We start from the raw sequence: 18,289 nt of genomic DNA on the forward strand, positions 1-18,289 counted from the left end.
CCATTGCATGTGGTATTTTCTCTTTTTATGAAACATTCGTAAGCCGTAGGTGCCTGCTCAGCACCACGTGAGGTCCCTACCTTCAATGATCAGCCTCATTACTGGGCCCCTCATCTGCACCTGCACAGGAGACTTGGTAAGAATTGAGCAGGGACCTTGACTCAGGGAGCTGAGTGTCTAGGGACAGATCTAGTGAGAATTTAAACAGTGGTAGACAGAGGATGGTATTAGGGCAAGTGTCCGTGATGTCTGAGGGACAGCAGAGAGTGGGCAGGGAGCAGGGCTCTGTCCAGCTGCTTCTCAATATCCACAGGGAATCACCCCAGGGAACCTGAGATACACAACTTGGGACACAGTTCCCAGGGCTGCTTTGAGAGGCCCCACCCAGAATGCAGCCCAGCAGGGCCCTGGTGGGTATTTCTCTCTGTGCTTGTCACCCTGAAACCTCCACAGAGAAGTGTAAGAGCTGTGTCTGGCCCTCAGGCAGCTGCTTCTCCATCCAGGACACTGGAGGATGGACAGAGAGTGGGACAAATAATGAACATCAGTGTCCATGGTGTGGATGAGGAACCAGAGGATAAACTGCCCCAGGCAGGACACGGACCCCATGGACAGAGTTCCTGAGGGATGATCATAACCATGTGGCAGCACGTGTGCTTGACTGAGGAAAAGGACCACTTAGGGACACTGTGCGCCTGGACTGAGCTAACCTTTAGGGAAAAATATTGTTGATCACGTGAAGATAAGAATCTTTACAATGATTTGTGTGTCAGGAAAGAGAACAGGTCATGTTCACACCTGAGAAATGAAAGGTCCCAGTGAGTGGAAACATCTTATCTACAAATGAGGGAAGTTACTTCAGTCTGTGTTGCCTGCAGTGAGAACATGGGAATTAGAGTCACAAACAACAAAGCAGGAAATGACCCTGAGGGACATCTGGGAGTCAGCAGAGCAGAGGAAACCTCAGATCCCAAGAGGAACCCCCATCCCCTCTCTGCACCTGCTCCATGGGGCAAAGGAGCTGGGTAGGCCTTGAGCGCTCCCTGCAGCCCAGACCACTCCTGTATCCTGCAGGGAGGTTTGTGTCTGGGCTCATGCTGACTTCCTGTCACTGTGTCTCTCGCACAGTAATACAGGCCCGTGTCCTCATTGGTCACAGAGCTCAGCTGCAGGAAGAACTGGTTCTTGGACGTGTCTCTGGTGATGGAGGTGCGGCTCTTGACGGACGGGTTATAACCTGTTCTTCCACTATAACTAATGCTTCCAATCCACTCAAGGCTCTTCCCCGTGGGCTGGCGGATCCAGCTCCAGTAGTAATCACTGGTTGTGATGGAGAATCCAGAGACTGTGCAGGTGAGGGAGAGGGTCTGCGAGGGCTTCACCATTCCTGGGCCCGACTCCTGCAGCTGCACCTCGGACAGGACACCTGGAGACAAGGAGAATCAATCACTGTCAGTCACATGCAGTCACAACCATATCGTAGACCCATGTGTTACATCTGAGACACTCACCTTGGAGAGCTGTCACCAGGCAAAGGAGAAGACCCCACAGTCTCATCTTCTGTTAGATCTCAACTCTGCCTTCCCCAGACACCTGAGCCCTGTCTGAGGACAGACCTGTGAGCTTCCACCACCCATGATCTACATTTACCCTGGAGCTTGAAGGAAAATTTGCATGTGGGAGAGCTCTGTCCTTATAAGCGGTAAGGAACTGAGGTGGGACTTCTGCATTTTTGATGGGCCTATATTCTATTATTTTCTGAAAATTACATGACATATAATTATCAGATGTGAAAGAACACTCCATAATGTGGCCCCAGATTTCTTAGCCCAGATCTACCTTCCTTCTACCTTCTCTTGTGCCTTGTCTTGGGCCCAGCCCAGCTTTTCCCACAAACTCAAGCTCTGGGTCGTTCTTTTACAGTTCTGATCACAGCACAAACCCTGCTTCCTTTCCCTGCACCCTCTCCTGTCATGTGGTTCTCATCACATCTGAGAGCTTGTTACATTGTTACATGGTTGCTGTTCCATGAGTTCCAGGCCTGCCTTGTGCTCCGTCCACCATGTGATACAAGACACAGCACATGGGAACCCACAGGGACTCTGCGAACTACAGCATCCTGTACATGACTGAGGAAACTGATTCTCACTGTTTGGAAAAGATAAATGGACTCTTTTAAATGCACCTTAACAAGGTAAATCCTGTGCTTCTAATGTGTTCGAATTTTCAACAGAAATTCAGTTCTCACCCTTATTATTTTAAACATTGATGTAATTCTTTCATTTAGTCCTACAATCACATCAGATATCCCCGCTTGTGAAAATATCAATCACAATGGTTAACATGCAAGCAGTAATAATATCCCTAATATGAAAGTTTAAAAACACACTTCCCTTTGATGTCGCTGCATTGGGGCCCATGACAGCCACTCCATGACTGTGGTCACTGCCCTCTGAGATGCCGCCCACCACAGAGAAAGAGGCCAGGGGCTGTGCTGGATGCTGTGCTGTGTCTACTCCTGTGAGCCCCCTCTCAGTCCCAAGAGCAGGTCCATGTCATGGAGGGACAGCCCTTGAAGGCTCCTGAATGGATTATAAGTCAGGAGCTGCTGATGGACAATTCGGGGCTGATTCTTCAGTTCTTGTTAACTCATGAATTTTGCTGAGATTTTACCAAAATGGTAAAAGACCTGAAAAAAGGCAAAGGAAAACAAACACACTGAAATGACAAAGCAAGTATCAGACCCAGGATAAGATGTGACATAGGTTTTGGAATTATCAGAGAGGAGATTTAAAATAACTAGGTGTATGTGCAACTCTGTTTCGGTTTGTTTCTAAACCTTCAGCCGACTCTGCAGAGTCCCAGCTGCCCATGTCGATTTGCCCAGGATAATTTATCAGTACGTTCTGCCTAGTGTAGGAAACGCTCCAGCATCTCAGTGCAATAAAGTTTCAAGAACAAATACGTACTGTTTGCTCATTTCTACTCTAATGTGTCCAGGAGGGAAATTGTGGTGAGAAGAGGTGTCTGATTCATAACGTCACTCAGGAACCCAGACTCCCACTGGTTTGAGACCCAGAACCTACAGCTTGTGGACTGATGCTTAATAGAAGACAGAAGGAGAGGGAATGATGAATTTCAGGTGGACTATTTTTTAACTGTTGTAAATACGCTTACCATGAGCTCTTCTCTGTTAACACATTGTAAGTGCACAATGCAGTATTGTTAACTGTGGGTGCAGTGTTGTAGAGCAGATCCCCAGAGCTTGTTCATCCTGTGCAACTGAAGCTTTGTACCTGTTGAACTTTAATTTAATTATCCAGGCTGTGACTGTGTATCTGTGTACCTTTCCTTTGGTTTGATTAATCATATGGTCCTGACTTACATCAAAAGATCAAAAATGTATGTTTTCTGTCATCTCTGCATGCAAGAGGACAACAGGTTTTGGGGGGAATTGGAGGGTAACACACTAACCATGTGTCACCTGAGTCTCTCTCTCTCCCCCCTACACACACACACACACACACACACACACACACACACACACACACACACACACACACACACACTCGTACGCCCGCCCGCACACATTCACCAGGTGAGTTTTTGGAAAATCTAACTTGAACGATGCCTCTGATTGATGCTGAGCAATTCCTTGTAACATACACAAATGTGAAACTTCACAGCCCTGTTCTGACATATGTCACTGTGTAGTGGAATAATCTTCCAAGGTACAGATTCAGCAGGTCAGCCCTGTGTGTTGTGGAGAATGAATCGTCGCTGTTCCTTGTATCATAATTATCCTGCTAGCCTCATTTGCATGTTGCATATTAACTTGCATTAGGAGTGTTTGTGTTTTGTGGATGGATCTATTTTTTAATTATTTAAAGAAAAAATAATATTAAAATTCATTAAGCAGGACTCTCACACCAATAAAAGGATAAAATATATTCAAAAATATGTCTTATATAGATTGTCAGAAAAGGGAGAAAAAATACTAGCAGAGAGAATTTTATTATGCTTTAAATGAAACAATGTTAAACACAATGACTATGCAAATAATAACCATAATGAGCAGTATTGATATGTTTAATGAATCAGTAGGCAAACCTAAACAACAGCAAAAAATAAATTATGAAACAGCAATGGCATTGGAGACCAACAGAGAGGTGAGTTGAGATTTTATCTCATGGATTTAGGGATTATAGGGATCAAAATTCTGAGCATCACTAGACTTGGATAGGACACAGATTTGTACGTTATTCTCTTCTGAAACACAAATATAGAAGAAAGAGAGAGAGAGAGAGACAAGGAGAGGGAAAGAGAAAACTATCACGGTGAAAAAAGGAAAAATGTTCAAGAATCAGACCTACAAGGCAAGGAAGAAAGGGGGTCATGGATTGAGAATAACCTTAGAGATCAGAAAGCAACACACCCCATCATGTCAAAATGTGCACGTAACTGTGTTAAATTTCTCTGCCATGAAAAGGTATGACGTTCCATCATTCACAGCAACATGGATGACCTTGGTGAAAATAATGTTGAGTGAAATAAGCCAAGCAAAGGGGAAAAAATGCCACATGTTCTCCATCATAAGTGAGAGGTAAGAGAGAACGAAGGAAGGAAAGAAAAGCCACAGGGGTGCATTGGTCTTGCAGAGGGACAGAGCAGACCTCGGGTTGTGGAATGGGGTGGAGACAAGACAGAGGGGGAAGGACATAAGGGATTAATTGTGCGGGGGACACGAGGAATAATCACAATTCGTAGAATAGGCATGGTAATAGTACTGATCTGGCCACCACATTTTGGGCACAAGTGCCGACGGTAAGCTTTGTACCCTGTGAATATTCATAACCAATAAAAAAAATAGAAAATAAAAAAAATATTGAATAAAAGAAGTAAAAGGCAAAATGAGAGCTTTTATTGCAAAAAGTGCATGCTATCGGCAATATCTGCAGTGCACGTTTGTATGTATTTGAAGGTAAGATGTTTGGGAATGCATGACCTGAAATCAGCAATGACAATATTGTCAGAGAAAAGCTGACATAAAAACACCGATGTTATGACGAGGCTTTATTGAAGTTCAATTATGTCTGAAGATAATGCCCTAAACTGCATGGCTGTGGTACTTGGTAACAAATCAATCACCATGTTACACTTTTTCAGGGTCTTCCCATCAGACTTTCTAACATGGGATAATTCAATTCAATTTCAAATGTAACAGGGTCATGAGGAAACTAGTAAAAGGTTAAAAGTACTCAGCAACACTTTTAATTTCCTCTTTAATTACAAAAGTGAGATTGACACTGGTTGATTTTTTATTTGTATGTTATGTTGTCAGCCCTTGGAAGTTCACATTCCACTTGCCTGGTAAATTTAGAGCATGACTGTGTTTAAAGGAAAGGCACAAATGATTGTTTAAAAATGTTTCCACTAATACTGACCCTCAATTCAAAGGATAAACATACCCTGCTGTCCTGTGTCCAGGTTCATAAGTAGAAAACTCAGCTCATTTGCTTATGTAATTTATTAATTTTTCCCTAAAAGTGTTTTCAGTGCAAAGTTCCTATCTCCATCGTGCTTCAGGTCTGTTCCCAAATTTTCAGGCTCAGAGATATTTGTATGTGTCCTCTGACCACTGAGGACACCAAGGATGATGGTTTTGACCAGAATACTCAGCCCGTTCCCTCTCTGTTGTCTGATTCCTGCCACCCATGGGACTGTCCACCTCAGTGCTCTGCAGCTTCTGAGGCCATCTGGACGTCATCTGACACCAGGTGTGTGTGTTGTGAGAGGTGTCCTGGGATCAGCAGATGCTCTGTCCTTACAGAAATACGGTGTTCTCAAGAAAGCTGCTTGATGGCTACAGACAATTTCAAGTTAATATTAGATAAATGTTTCTTTTAATCACAGATAAGTGAGAACATGTGGAATTTCTCTTTCTGTGCCTGACTCATTTCATGAAGATAAAAATAAATAAATAAATACACAATTAATCTGTGGGGAGGAGAAGACACAACAATTACAATTCCTTGTGAAGTTGTTACAACAAGTGAACAGATATGAGGTTGTTGGGAGGGGGCGAGGCAGGGGGAAGGGAGGTTTTGGTAATGGGCCTTAATAATCAACTACATTGTATATTGATAAAATAAAACAAAATTCATAAAATGTTTCTATGAATCAGCTCTACTTGATATAGACAAATTGGTTACTATGTTAAATCAGCACTGGTGGTGAATCTTTTCAAAGAGAGCTAATATTGCTTTGGTCATATGTAACTGGTCAACAAGATAATCCTGGGAATTTCTGAAGGTGGAACATGGCCATGAGACAAATCTCAAGGGCTCTGGACATCTGCAGGGGGATTTTCTTCAACTTCCTTCCATTCTTCAGAGGATTCAGAGGTGTTTTATTTACCACCTGCCTCTTTTCTCTATGTCTTGATCTTTTCTCTATGTCTTGATATAATCCATTGGCAAAATGTTACAGCTCTTTCAGTTGATAAAAAGCTGCTTTATTTTGTGTTTCCAACCTGTGATATGAAAAAAATTACATTAAGTGAGCTTGTCAAAATTCTAAACACAAGAGCACACACATATGAAACTCAGTCATGACTAGGAATTTTTTATTGAGGATGTACGTAATTACACATAAATTACATAAATATATTCAAGGTGAACCATGGCATGAGTCTCTAGTGATTATATAAGACAGAAATGGGCAGCCTCATTGGTGCTTTTTTATTGTTCCCATTAGGGACTTCTGTCCACGTGGACACATGACACAGTTCTACTCATGGAGGCAGGAGAGATGGTCTGCTGGGGCTTTCCTGATTCTTCAGAAGGGCATTTCAGAAGAATGATCCCCTTTCTTGTATAAAACAAAATATCATTGTATTTGTGTGTGACTGGAAAGTCATTCATGTCCACACTTGATAAGAGCGAACTGTGTCATGAAGCTAAATTGTGAAGCTTATTAGTGTCTAACATTGAGAAAACTAGTTAACTGGATACATGAATTGTTGAAATACCTAAGTCTGGATCCATTCTAATATGTTCTTCTTGTTTCACTACCTTGTGATTTGTGTCATTGTTTAGTCAGTTCCAGTCACCTGTTTACTTCCTGCTGAAATAGAGCACATAATCATCTAGAGATGTTAAGATTAAAAGGAAAATGAATAACTGACTTGAAAAATAACCTGAGTTCGAGGTCAGGTACCAATTACTTTGTTGTTAGTAATACAGGTAGAAGTTGTGAATAAATGCTATGTGCTCAAAATAATTTTATCGTATTTATGGCAATTCCACACATTTCTTAGATTTATTAGAGACTCACATTGAGAACCTTGAAATAATTATTTTGGGTTTATTAATTATGCCATTATAACACAACTGGTTATTTTATTAACCAGGAATTGCTATTCCAATGTTATCTTTACATTAGACTGAGATCCTCTGCCTTATGTAAAATAACTCCAGATGACAGAAAGTATTTCACTTATTACAGCTCATAAATTAGCCAAAACAGGAATAAGCACACGTGATTTTGGAGAAGTGCACGTCTGTGAACACTTTTCAAACAAAGGGGATTCTCACATCATCCGGAAAACAACATTAAAACAGACAAGCTCAGGAACTTTCAGAGCCGCTCCTATATCCCAATTACTTGGCTGTCCGGATGCTCTCAGGACACACACACATCTGTATTCACCTCAGTAGAACTCAGGTCATTTGCATATTCATGAGGTGGAGTATTTTATAGTTCAATAACTAGCTCGGCCTCAGAGGAGGAGACCGATGGCACATGGGCCACGCCACAGTGAGAGGCTGCAGGTCCAGGTCCTAATCCACCTTGAGGCCATGCATCTCCTGCCTCACCCCTGAGCTCAGAGCAGGCAGAGCTCCCCTCTCTGAGGAACAAGACCCCCCAGGACACTCGTCTCACTGTGAACCCACATCTGAGTATTATGGAGACCACCTCGATCATTTATGAGCCTGTCAGTGTCGCTATTGCTGAGCTGTTGCACTGACCCCATGCTGGCCTCACCAGGCACCAGAGCAGCCTCTGTAACTCAGAGAGAGTGACCATGAGTGTCCAGCAGGACTCATGGGTGGCTGTGAGATCTATTGGGCACTTCTGAGTTTGTTTCCCTGCACCTGTCTGGGTGACCTATGATCCCAGGCTGTTCAGTAGAAAGACCCCTGATTCTCAGAATAACCATGGAATGTGTGATCCACGGCTGGGTCCCTGATTATATTGACAAGAAGTTGAATGGGGCACTTCATAAACAAATATTTCCCAAAATATTGCTTGAAAATTCTGTTTTGAATTAATCTGAATCTCATCCCCAACTCCTCATAATAAAATGTACACGGTATTTACATAGTTACCATTCATGCACATTGGTCCTCATATCACTAATCTATTTATGATCAACTCAGGTTCATTCATCTGCCACCATCTCTGAATCACCACTTTCCTGTCAAACACCCAGGCCAGGTAACATCACTAGGCCTGAAATCTGAATGCCCTGTTACTGCGATCAGTGTGTAACCCAAAATTCTGCACCATTTGAATTAATGAAGGCATCCCTGTATTCCAGAATTTTACTAGTGAGACACCTATGAGAACTAAAAATTCCTTCTAAATATTGCTCTCCTTGCATTATCGTTTCAGCTGAATGCTCCAGGTAAAATAAAATATTGTAGGAACATCTGCACTGCTTTAAATATTTGCATTTATGTCAGTATTTTTGAAAGATGACGCTCCAGGCCTTGACAGCCTCTTCCCAGCCAGCTCTGCACATGCTGGAGCCTGTGCTGGGCGTGTCCTGAGCACCCCCTGCAGCCCAGTGCTGGCCCTGCAGGGGAGGATCCTGTCTGGGCTCAGGGTGTGTTCTCCTCACAGCGTTTCTACTGCAGTATTAAAGGTCTGTGCCACAGCTTCAGAGATTTCTTTCAGGGACACCATATGCTTTTGTCAGCATTTCTTAAGATAGTGAATTGGTCTCACTAAACCCAAATGCTCTGTAGAGAAAAAACAAGTGAACGTTTTATAAAACTACCTGGAAGCCTGTTCCCTGGAGCTGGCAGATGCAGTGACATAGTTGACACTCACGGTGAGTCCAGAAATTCTCCGGGGGTTGGGACAGTTTCTTATCTTCTTATCTCCTTCAGGGTTATCTTGCAGATGGTCATAGCAGAAAACACCTGAGTCTACAGAATTATGGGGCTCAGAGCCCACTCCACAGCTAATAATGCAGGTAAACGCGCGCGCGCACACACACACACACACACACACACACACACACACACACGGGCTAGTGTTAATGGTAATGAGCAGGAAATATGTACTTCTTGTCTGTATCTTACATGCAGGTAGTACCTCTACAGTGACCCTAGGCTTAGGATTGTGACTCACTTTGTCAAACAGAACAAAAGTAAACACAATGCCAGTGTAGACTTGGGAAGTACACACATTGTGGGATTTCCTGCTCTCCCATCACACAGGAACTCTGTAGATGCCTGTGAGATGGGGCCAGGGTCTCCCTGAGGAGGGCCAGACATACAAAGCCATGCCCAGTCAGTGCAACCAGACTGAGCCCCCTGACATGATCAAGTGGGATTCTTCCAAATGATGCAAGGATGGTTCAATATACTCAATTAATAGACATGATTCATTACTTCAAAAATTTAAAAAATATCAAGAACAAGAATCATATGGTCATCTCAAGAGACATAGAATAAGCATTTGATAAAATACGCAATCCCTTCATGATAAAGACTCTTCACAAATTAGGTATAGCAGGAAAAAATAAAAATAAATAAAAACTAGTAAATGCCAAACATGACAAACCTACCAAAAACATCATCCTGAATAGAGAAAAAAGAAAAGTTTTTGTTTGTTTGTTTGTTTTTCTTTAAGAGCAGGGAGAAGACAAGGATGGCCACTGTCACCTCTCCTATGTAACATAGTATCGGAAGAGCTGGCCAGAGCATTCAGAGAGGACTAAGAAGTAAAGGGAAACCCAATTGGCCAAAACAAAGTCGAATTGTTCCCTTTTGCAGATGACATGATCTTATATAAAGAAAAACCTAAAGAATCTAGTAAAGAACTCTTAGAAGTGACAAGCAAATTCCATAAATTAGTTTGAAACAAAATCAATATATGTAAAATACAGTAGTGTTTTAATACACCAAGAACAAACTATCAGAAAAGAGATTGAAAAAGCAATCCCATTTACAATACTCACCCCAAAATAAAATACCTAGAAATATATTTAACCAAGGAAGTGAAAGATCTCTACAATGAGAACTACAAAACAATGCTGAAAGAAATTAAATAGGACACCAAAAGACGGAACGCCATGTCATTTACATGGTTTGGAAGTGTTAATGTGAAAATGTCCATACCACCCAAAGGTATATACAGTTTCAATGCAATTGCATTCTTCAGAGAAATAGAAAAAACAATCCTCACATTCATATGGAACAACAAAAGACATCGAATAGAATCAAAAGGAAAAACAAACAAATGGGATTATATCATACTAAAATCTTCTGCATTGCAATGGGAACATTCAACAGAATGAAAAGATGACTTACAGATAGGGAAAAAAATTACAAAATATTCATCCAACAAGGACTAATATCCAGAATATGCAAGGAATTCAAACAACTTCACAGTAAAATACATATGTACATATATATGTAAAGTACATATATATATATGTACATACATATTTTAAAAATTGACAAAGGTGCTGAAAATGCATTTGTCAAAAAAGACATACAAATGGCCAGCAGTCATGAAAAAATGCTCAACATCACTAAGCATCAGGGAAATGCAAATGAAAACCACATTGTGACATCACCTCACTCCAGTTCCACTGGCTAAAATCAAAAGGACACAGAATAACAAACGCTGGTGAGGATGCAGACAAATGGGAACACTTCTAGACTTCCCGTGGAACTGTTAGTTAGTTCAGCTGTTATGGAAAACAGAATGGCCATTTCTCAAACAATGAGAAGTTACAGTGGGGTTGTTTGAGATCCTTACATATTCTGGATATAAATCCCTTGCCAGGTGTATATTTTGTAAGTACTTTCTCCCATTCTGTAGGTTGTCTTTCTGCTCTGTTGATTGTTTCCGTTGCTGAGCAGAAGTATTTTTATTTTCACATAGTCCCATTTGTTTAATTTTCTTTTGTGGCTTCGTTCTTTTAATGTACTGAACTACATTTATTCATTGCGTGTGTTGAACGATCTTTGCATCCAGCATTAAAGTGAACTTGATCTTGCTGAATAATACTTGCGATAAATTTAATCTTTGTAAATATGTTACGACTATTTTAGTGGCCTAACATATTATCTATCCTGAATGATTTTTCATGTGGGCTTCAGAAGAATGTGCGCTCTGCCCCTGATGGATGGGATGTTCTGTTCACTGTTTTTAGGTCCATTTGGCCTTAGATGTAGTTCAAGTCTGATGTTTCTTTATTGAACTTCTGATTGAATGATCTGTTTTTGAAAGTAGGGCATTCCAAACCCACTGTGACAATTGCTGTATATTTCCCTCCAGGTCTATTAATATTTATTACATATTTATGTCTGCATACACTCTCTATGTATGTACTTATGTACACATACGTATTTGAGTTGTTAAATGTTCTTGATGAATGAACTGCTTTATTATTATGAATAGCTTTTTAATCTCTTTTTACAATTTCAGACTTAAACTCTATTTGGTCTTAAATAAGTGTAGCTGCCCCTCCTATCTTTCAGATTCTCCTTCCTTACATCTCTTTTATTCCTTTCACTGTGAACATTTTGCGTGCTATTCTGCTAATCTATGTCTTTGACTGAAGCGTTAATCCATTTACATTCAATGTATATATTGATAGGTGAGGACTTACTATAGCCTTTTCATTTATTTATTTTTCGGATTTCTCTGATGATCCTGTGATTCTGTCTTTCTCTCCTGCGGTCTTCCTTTCTGACTTGATGAGATGCAGCATCAGTATGCTTTGATTCCTTTCTGCTTCACTTTCGTGTGTCCCTATAGCTTCTTGCTTTGTGGTTAGCATGAGGTTCATACACAACATGCAGTAGTTATCAAAGTTCCTTTGGTTGCAATAACAACTTACTTTTGATTGAGAAGAACCCAGCAATTAACTCCCCTCAGACACATTTTATGTTTTTGATGTCCCAATAGATATTTTACCTCGTGCATTCCTTAGCACATTATATCTCCATATAATACAGTTTTTTTTTCAGAATGTGTGCTCTTTTGCACGATGGAAAAGTTGAGAAATCTTAAGTTGAATCATCATAAGTCAGAGACTGTGCATCTTTCCACATGCTGCTAGACTGCACATTTTCTGTGAGAAATATACAGAAAAATTACTATTTACTTAAATCTAATTTAAATTCACATTGCATTAAAATCTCTGAAATAAGAAGTTCACACTTGCCATTTACTTTTTCATTGTTATATATGACATTGTTAAAATTTTAAATGTGTTAGTTAATTTAGTTAACATTGCATCAGACATTCAAGGTCACCGATGCCCTTATCATGAAACTAACATGCAGGTAAGAGCCACCGTGCACTGAAGAAGAATTTAAAAGGGCTGTTTTTTTGTGTTGGATTTTATGAATTTTTCATATATCTTGTGTACTAAGAGTTATAGCCTTGTGCGTGTGTGTGTGTGTGTGTGTGTGTGTGTGTGTGTGAGAGAGAGAGAGAGAGAGAGAGAGAGAGAGAGAGAGAGAGAGAGAGAGAGACTGGCTATTACAGGGACCCAACCATGTGACATTTGTGTTATAAGGCTACACTCTAACCAAATCAGCTCAGTGGCAGCCCCTGGATTCAGTTATAATACACATTCTCCACCTTTCCCTACATTCTTAGAAAGAATGCACGTTTCATTTGAATTCAGGGTACATTAATTTCCTCTAAGAGCACTCACTGTTGTGGATTGCTCTCTCAGCCCTTCTTCACATCTATTCCACATCATTGGCAATCATATTTGACTGCATGTATGTCACCTGGTCATTGGGGACATTGGTTATATACATTTTGGGTGTGCAATTGATACATTTTGATATACACATACATTGTAAAATGATACACCAATGAGAGTACCAAAGTATCTATCACTTCATACACTTATCACTTGTATGTGTATCTCGAGAACAGTTCACATATACCCTCTTAGAAGTTATCAAGTATAAAATACACCATTAGTAACTAATGTCACAAGGGTGTACATCAGATCTCCAGAAGTCATTCATCCTGTTAAATAAAAGCTTTGTGACCTTTTCCAGTATCTCTCTATTCCTACAACTCCAATTCTCTGAAAACCACCGTTCTGCCCTGTGAATTTCACTGCATATATGGGGTCTGCTCATTGGGGACATTGCTTACATTAAGGGTCACAAGCCTGTCTGGTCCATTACCTAATCACTGCGTGGCACTAGCGTCTCTTGGTCTTGTCCACCAGGTGCTGTGAAGCTGGTGGATCCATCTGGACATGCTCTGCCATAAGTTGTGTGACTTGTTATAGGTGGCCTGGCACCACCAGCCACATGTGCCCCTCACAAGATGCAGGCCTGTCCTGCACTAGTGCCTGAATTGCCTGGTTATGTGTCTGAAAGTCACAAGGGCTCACTTTCACAGGTAAGGAAGGTTCAGCTGACCCGCCTGTCACCTGTTCAGGCCTCCGTAGATAGATGAAGACACGATATGGGCATTAGGGGACTGAGTGGGGTTGAGTTCATCGATGGACAAACCTTTATTCAAATCCACAAGGGGCAGAGTTGTGCGTATCTGAGGTAAGGGGATCATGTATGAACAAACGGTGTTTTTCAGAGGTCAAAGAGTGTGAGCTTAGAACACACAGGCAATGGGCCCCCCCCCTTTTTTTTTTTTTTTTTTTAGTTAAATTATTTCCAGTCAAGAATGATGAGAATCTTCCGGAAGATCTGCTTGTCATGAATGAAACATGAGTCATAGAAATTCGGTGAAGGAAAAGACCTTAGTGACTGCTCAAATCTCATTTTCAAAAAACATCGTCAGTTTCTCCGTCGTTAACCAAGAGAGGATGTGAGGAGTTCAAAACACAAAGAAAAAGGCATGAAGTGTCTCAGGAGACACCTCTGACCTTGGAGAGGACACGAAACCATTGATGTCTTCAGGAAACACCTCAGTGTCCTCTGCACCTGCCACTGCCAGGAGGCCCCTGAGCTCAGTGTGTCCTGCGCGCCCCCTGGTGGTCCCGTGTGTCCCTGCAGTAGGTTCTTGTCTGGGCTCCCACTGACGTCCCCTCACTGTGTCTCTCGCACAGTAATACGTGGCCGTGTCCTCAGTTCTCGCATTTTCAGTTTGCAGATACAATGTGTTCTTGGCGTTTTCCCTGGAGATGGTGAATCGGCCCTTCACGGAGTCTGCGTAGTATGTGCTACCACCACTCCAGCTAATGGTTGAGACCCACTCCAGCCCCTTCCCTGGAGCCTGGCGGACCCAGCTCATGGCATAGTCATCAAAGGTGAATCCAGAGGCGACACAGGTGAGTCTCAGAGACCCTCCAGGCTTCACCAAGCCTCCCCCGGACTCCACCAGCTGCACCTCACACTGGACACCTGCAAACACAGAGACACCCTGGTCAAAAAACTCTCACACGAATCCACTATTTCTCCCACCCATAACCACACACATTCTCAATGTCTCTATTTCGCCCTAATATGACCTTTTAATATAGCAAGAAGGAAAACCCAGCTGAGTCCAAACTCCATGGTGACTCGTCTGTGTTCAGTCCTGATCACCGAGTTGGAGCACCTGGGGATCTGGGGCTGGTTCTTGTCTCCCAGAGCTGCAGGGTCAGGGCTGGGCTGCTTTACATCAGCAGAGGGAGGCCCTATTTGCATGTCCTCCTGCTACATAGCAGGCTCTGTGGTGGGAGCCTATGAAGAGGGCAGAGTCCAGAGCAGATGTGAGGGCTCCAGGGGAGTTTCGTGGCAATAACTATATTTGTGACAATATGTTTTTTATTATACGATTATAACTTGATAGATACTTATAATTCATCTACATTGTTTTTGCACAGAAACACAAAGTATTTGAGGCACTTATGAATAGTAATTCTTTATATAGATGTACAGTTATAAACAAAATCATCAAAGGATTATACAGTGTATCCAAGTGCTCATCTTTGGGCACAGGGAGCCTCAGTGTCTGGGTCTGTGCTCCACACCACGGATCCAACCCCAGGACAGAGCTGGGCCTGCCTAGTGACATTTGCCTAGTTAGGTTCTCTTTCCTGTAATCACACTTTGTGATTTTGGTGTGTTCTGCCTTTTATTCACATCATACTTAGAGAACCAGAGTTCATGCAGATGCAACTTAAAGGATCTCTGAAATTATATGTTCCAGTATTTCCTTATCTCTCTCTATTGACATCTGCTTTTATTTGTAACCATCATAAGAAGCTATAATAGACAGAACAAAAGGCACCTATTCAAAGTGTGCACTTGATGAGTGCTGACATACATGTGCACCTGCACAGTCACCACCACAATGGAAATAGTGCACAAATATTTCATCCCAAAGCATTTCCTGCTGTTCTTCTGATTTCTTCATCCCACTGCTTCCTTCCTCTCTCCGTTTGTCCAGGCAGCTCGTGAACTTCTTTATGTTACTTCACAGTACTTTTTTCTCATCTACAATTGAAGTAAATGTAATATACAGTCAGTGCTTGGGATTCCTTGCTATACTTCATTCTGATCTTTTTTTCAAAATGTGTGACTTAAGCACTCATGACTTTTAATACGGTGTAGTATCCCGATGTATGAAAATGCTTCTTTTATTCAGTTTACCTGCTAATGGGAATTTGGATCATGCTCAGATTCTGGATATTATAAAGTAAGCTGCTGTTAGAATACAAATGCAGAGATGGAGTAAAAGAGTTTTTTCTTATTGTTTCAAGAAACACAATAACACTAGCAAGCCCATTGGATAAGTGGCAAATTAGTGCATTTTCTTAAAGAAATCAAAGAGTGAAGTGAACAAGACAAACAGCAAACCTGAAACCTGGACAGAGTAGTTTTCAGGAAAAACAGGACCAAACTTTAGCTCACCTGGGTTGGAGATCACTAGATGGCAAACACACTAGAGTAAAGATGAAACTAGAAATAGTTCATGAATTTCCAAATGTCCAGTGTGCTAAAGCATCAGAGTGTGAATCTGCCGGGATGCACACATCTGCAGGGATCCTAACTTCTTTCTGGCTTCTCCAGGGTTGGGGAGAATCACTCAGCTCCCGCCTCCTGGGGTGGTGCTCAAGGGGGAGAGGAGGAGCCCCCTGCCTAGTGCTCCAGCACCTCCTCCAGCTCCTCCACACAACAAGTTATCAATGTGCACGGGAGGCAGCAAAGCCAATATTTATGCTTTACATTTTGAGAAACTGCTGAACAGTTTTTCAAAGTGCATATAAATTTTATGTTCTCACCAGCATTTTATGAACAAACTGATTTCTCCACATCCTCATCAATAGTTCTTATTATTCCTCATTTTTATCATATTCATACAACGTGGCACAAAACAGAAACCTAAAACATAAAAGAACCCGAATACTGAACACTGCATATTATTAATTCCACCTATGAAAATTATCCAGAATAGGCATGCGTGGAGACAGAAATTAGGTTAGTGGTCACTGGACCGGGCTAAACAGGAGAAAGGGAGGACTGGAATGTGACACTGAAGATATGTGTTCATTTGGGGATCTTCAAATAATCTAAAATTAAATTCTGGTGGTGTTTGCACAAATTTTGTTAATTATTTTGTGAGTAACATATACTGAAGTCTTCTAAACTGTACACTTTTATAGGTTGATTTTATCATAAGTAAAATATATTTCAATAATTTATAAAAAAATCTATCATTAACTTTCATCAATTAATACAGTTGTACAATTTTTTACAGTTTATAACCCATATGAAACATACTTTTGTGAAACAAACAACAAACATTGTGATGTCAGTAATTTAAAGGATATGAGAACATTGTCTATTTTCTCTTTTGTTCTCTGTGCTTTCTGGCTCATGTCCATAGAGTCTGCGCACACACCTAGTTCCTGAATTGTTTCACCTATATTTTGCCTTAGTAATTTTTCAGTTTCAGGTCTTATACTTAAGTCTTTAATCCACTTTGAGTTGTGTATACGGTGTGAGGTAAATACCTAGTGTCATCCTTCTGCTTATGGACATCCAGTTTTCCCTACATCACTTGCTGAGAGGAAGTCTTGTCCCCAATGTAGATTTTTGTTGCCTTTGTCCAATATCAGATGGCTGTGAGCCTGAGGGGTGATTTCTGTATTCTCAATTCTGCTCCACTGGTCTCAGTGTCTATAGTCAGTACTAATAGTGTCTACAGTCAGTAAAAATATATTTCAAAATAGCAAGAAGAGTAAGTTTCAAATGTCTTCCCCCCAAAATTCTAAGTTGATGCGATGGATATATTGACCAGCTTGACCTGGAAAATCTACACAACTATTCCAGTTGTCGAGAAGGCAAAACATCACTAGACAAAATGTCTCATTAGATTAGTTCTACTATGTTTCCATTTGTATTGTCAGGGCTAGTGCTCAGACCCTTCAAACCCATTGTACAAGCGCATCACAAACCCCTCACATGCCAGGCTCGGTCAACAGACACTTCACACACAAGTCCACACTAGGTAATTGGAAAGATTCCGGTATCATTGGCAGATGACATGAGCTCCATTTTCAGCAACAGCAGCAGCAGCTTTCAGGTCCAGCAGCTGACAAGTCTGGTGGTGGCAGAGGTGGTGGTGGCAGTGGCCTTGCAGAGGGTCCCAGTGGCACTGGCAGCAACAGCTTGGTCAACACCCTCCAGAAGCAGGAGAGGCTTCCCATAGCCCCTGTGGACCACCCAGGGGTGGGAAGAGCACCGTGGGTCAGAGCCACTCATCCTTTATACTTCAGTCCATAACCCAGGTCACCTGGGTGCACATGCACAATTACATTAGACAATAACCAAGGAACACCTGGGCGCACGTGCATATTTACATCAAATGCTCAGCAATATTTTGAACATCTGAGGGGTCCTGAACATTTTCCTATATTTTCCCAACAGATATAATTATTCTGCATTATATACGTTTTTCAAAACTTCAGTCTGTTCCTCATAAATGAATACAATTATGATTTGTCATATAAGATGATATTAATAAAAAGTGAAGGAGATACAGCCTCTCTCAGACCACACAG

At 41.4% G+C, this 18,289-nt stretch overlaps 2 gene segments (V, D, J or C); both read right to left on the bottom strand.

The window, feature by feature from the left end:
* Nucleotides 1-433: 433 nt before the first annotated feature.
* On the bottom strand, nucleotides 434-1,557 carry LOC134372888 (Ig heavy chain V region 1B43-like). The segment is given in 3 exon segments: nucleotides 434-507; nucleotides 1,001-1,426; nucleotides 1,512-1,557. Coding segments are annotated over 3 exon segments (546 nt in total).
* A 12,558-nt stretch (nucleotides 1,558-14,115) lies between these two features.
* LOC134372889 (immunoglobulin heavy variable 3-23-like) lies at nucleotides 14,116-14,834 on the bottom strand. The segment is given in 2 exon segments: nucleotides 14,116-14,642; nucleotides 14,750-14,834. Coding segments are annotated over 2 exon segments (573 nt in total).
* Nucleotides 14,835-18,289: the final 3,455 nt, after the last annotated feature.

This window comes from Cynocephalus volans, chromosome 3 (genome assembly GCF_027409185.1).
Source record: "Cynocephalus volans isolate mCynVol1 chromosome 3, mCynVol1.pri, whole genome shotgun sequence".
Lineage (NCBI taxonomy): Eukaryota > Metazoa > Chordata > Mammalia > Dermoptera > Cynocephalidae > Cynocephalus > Cynocephalus volans.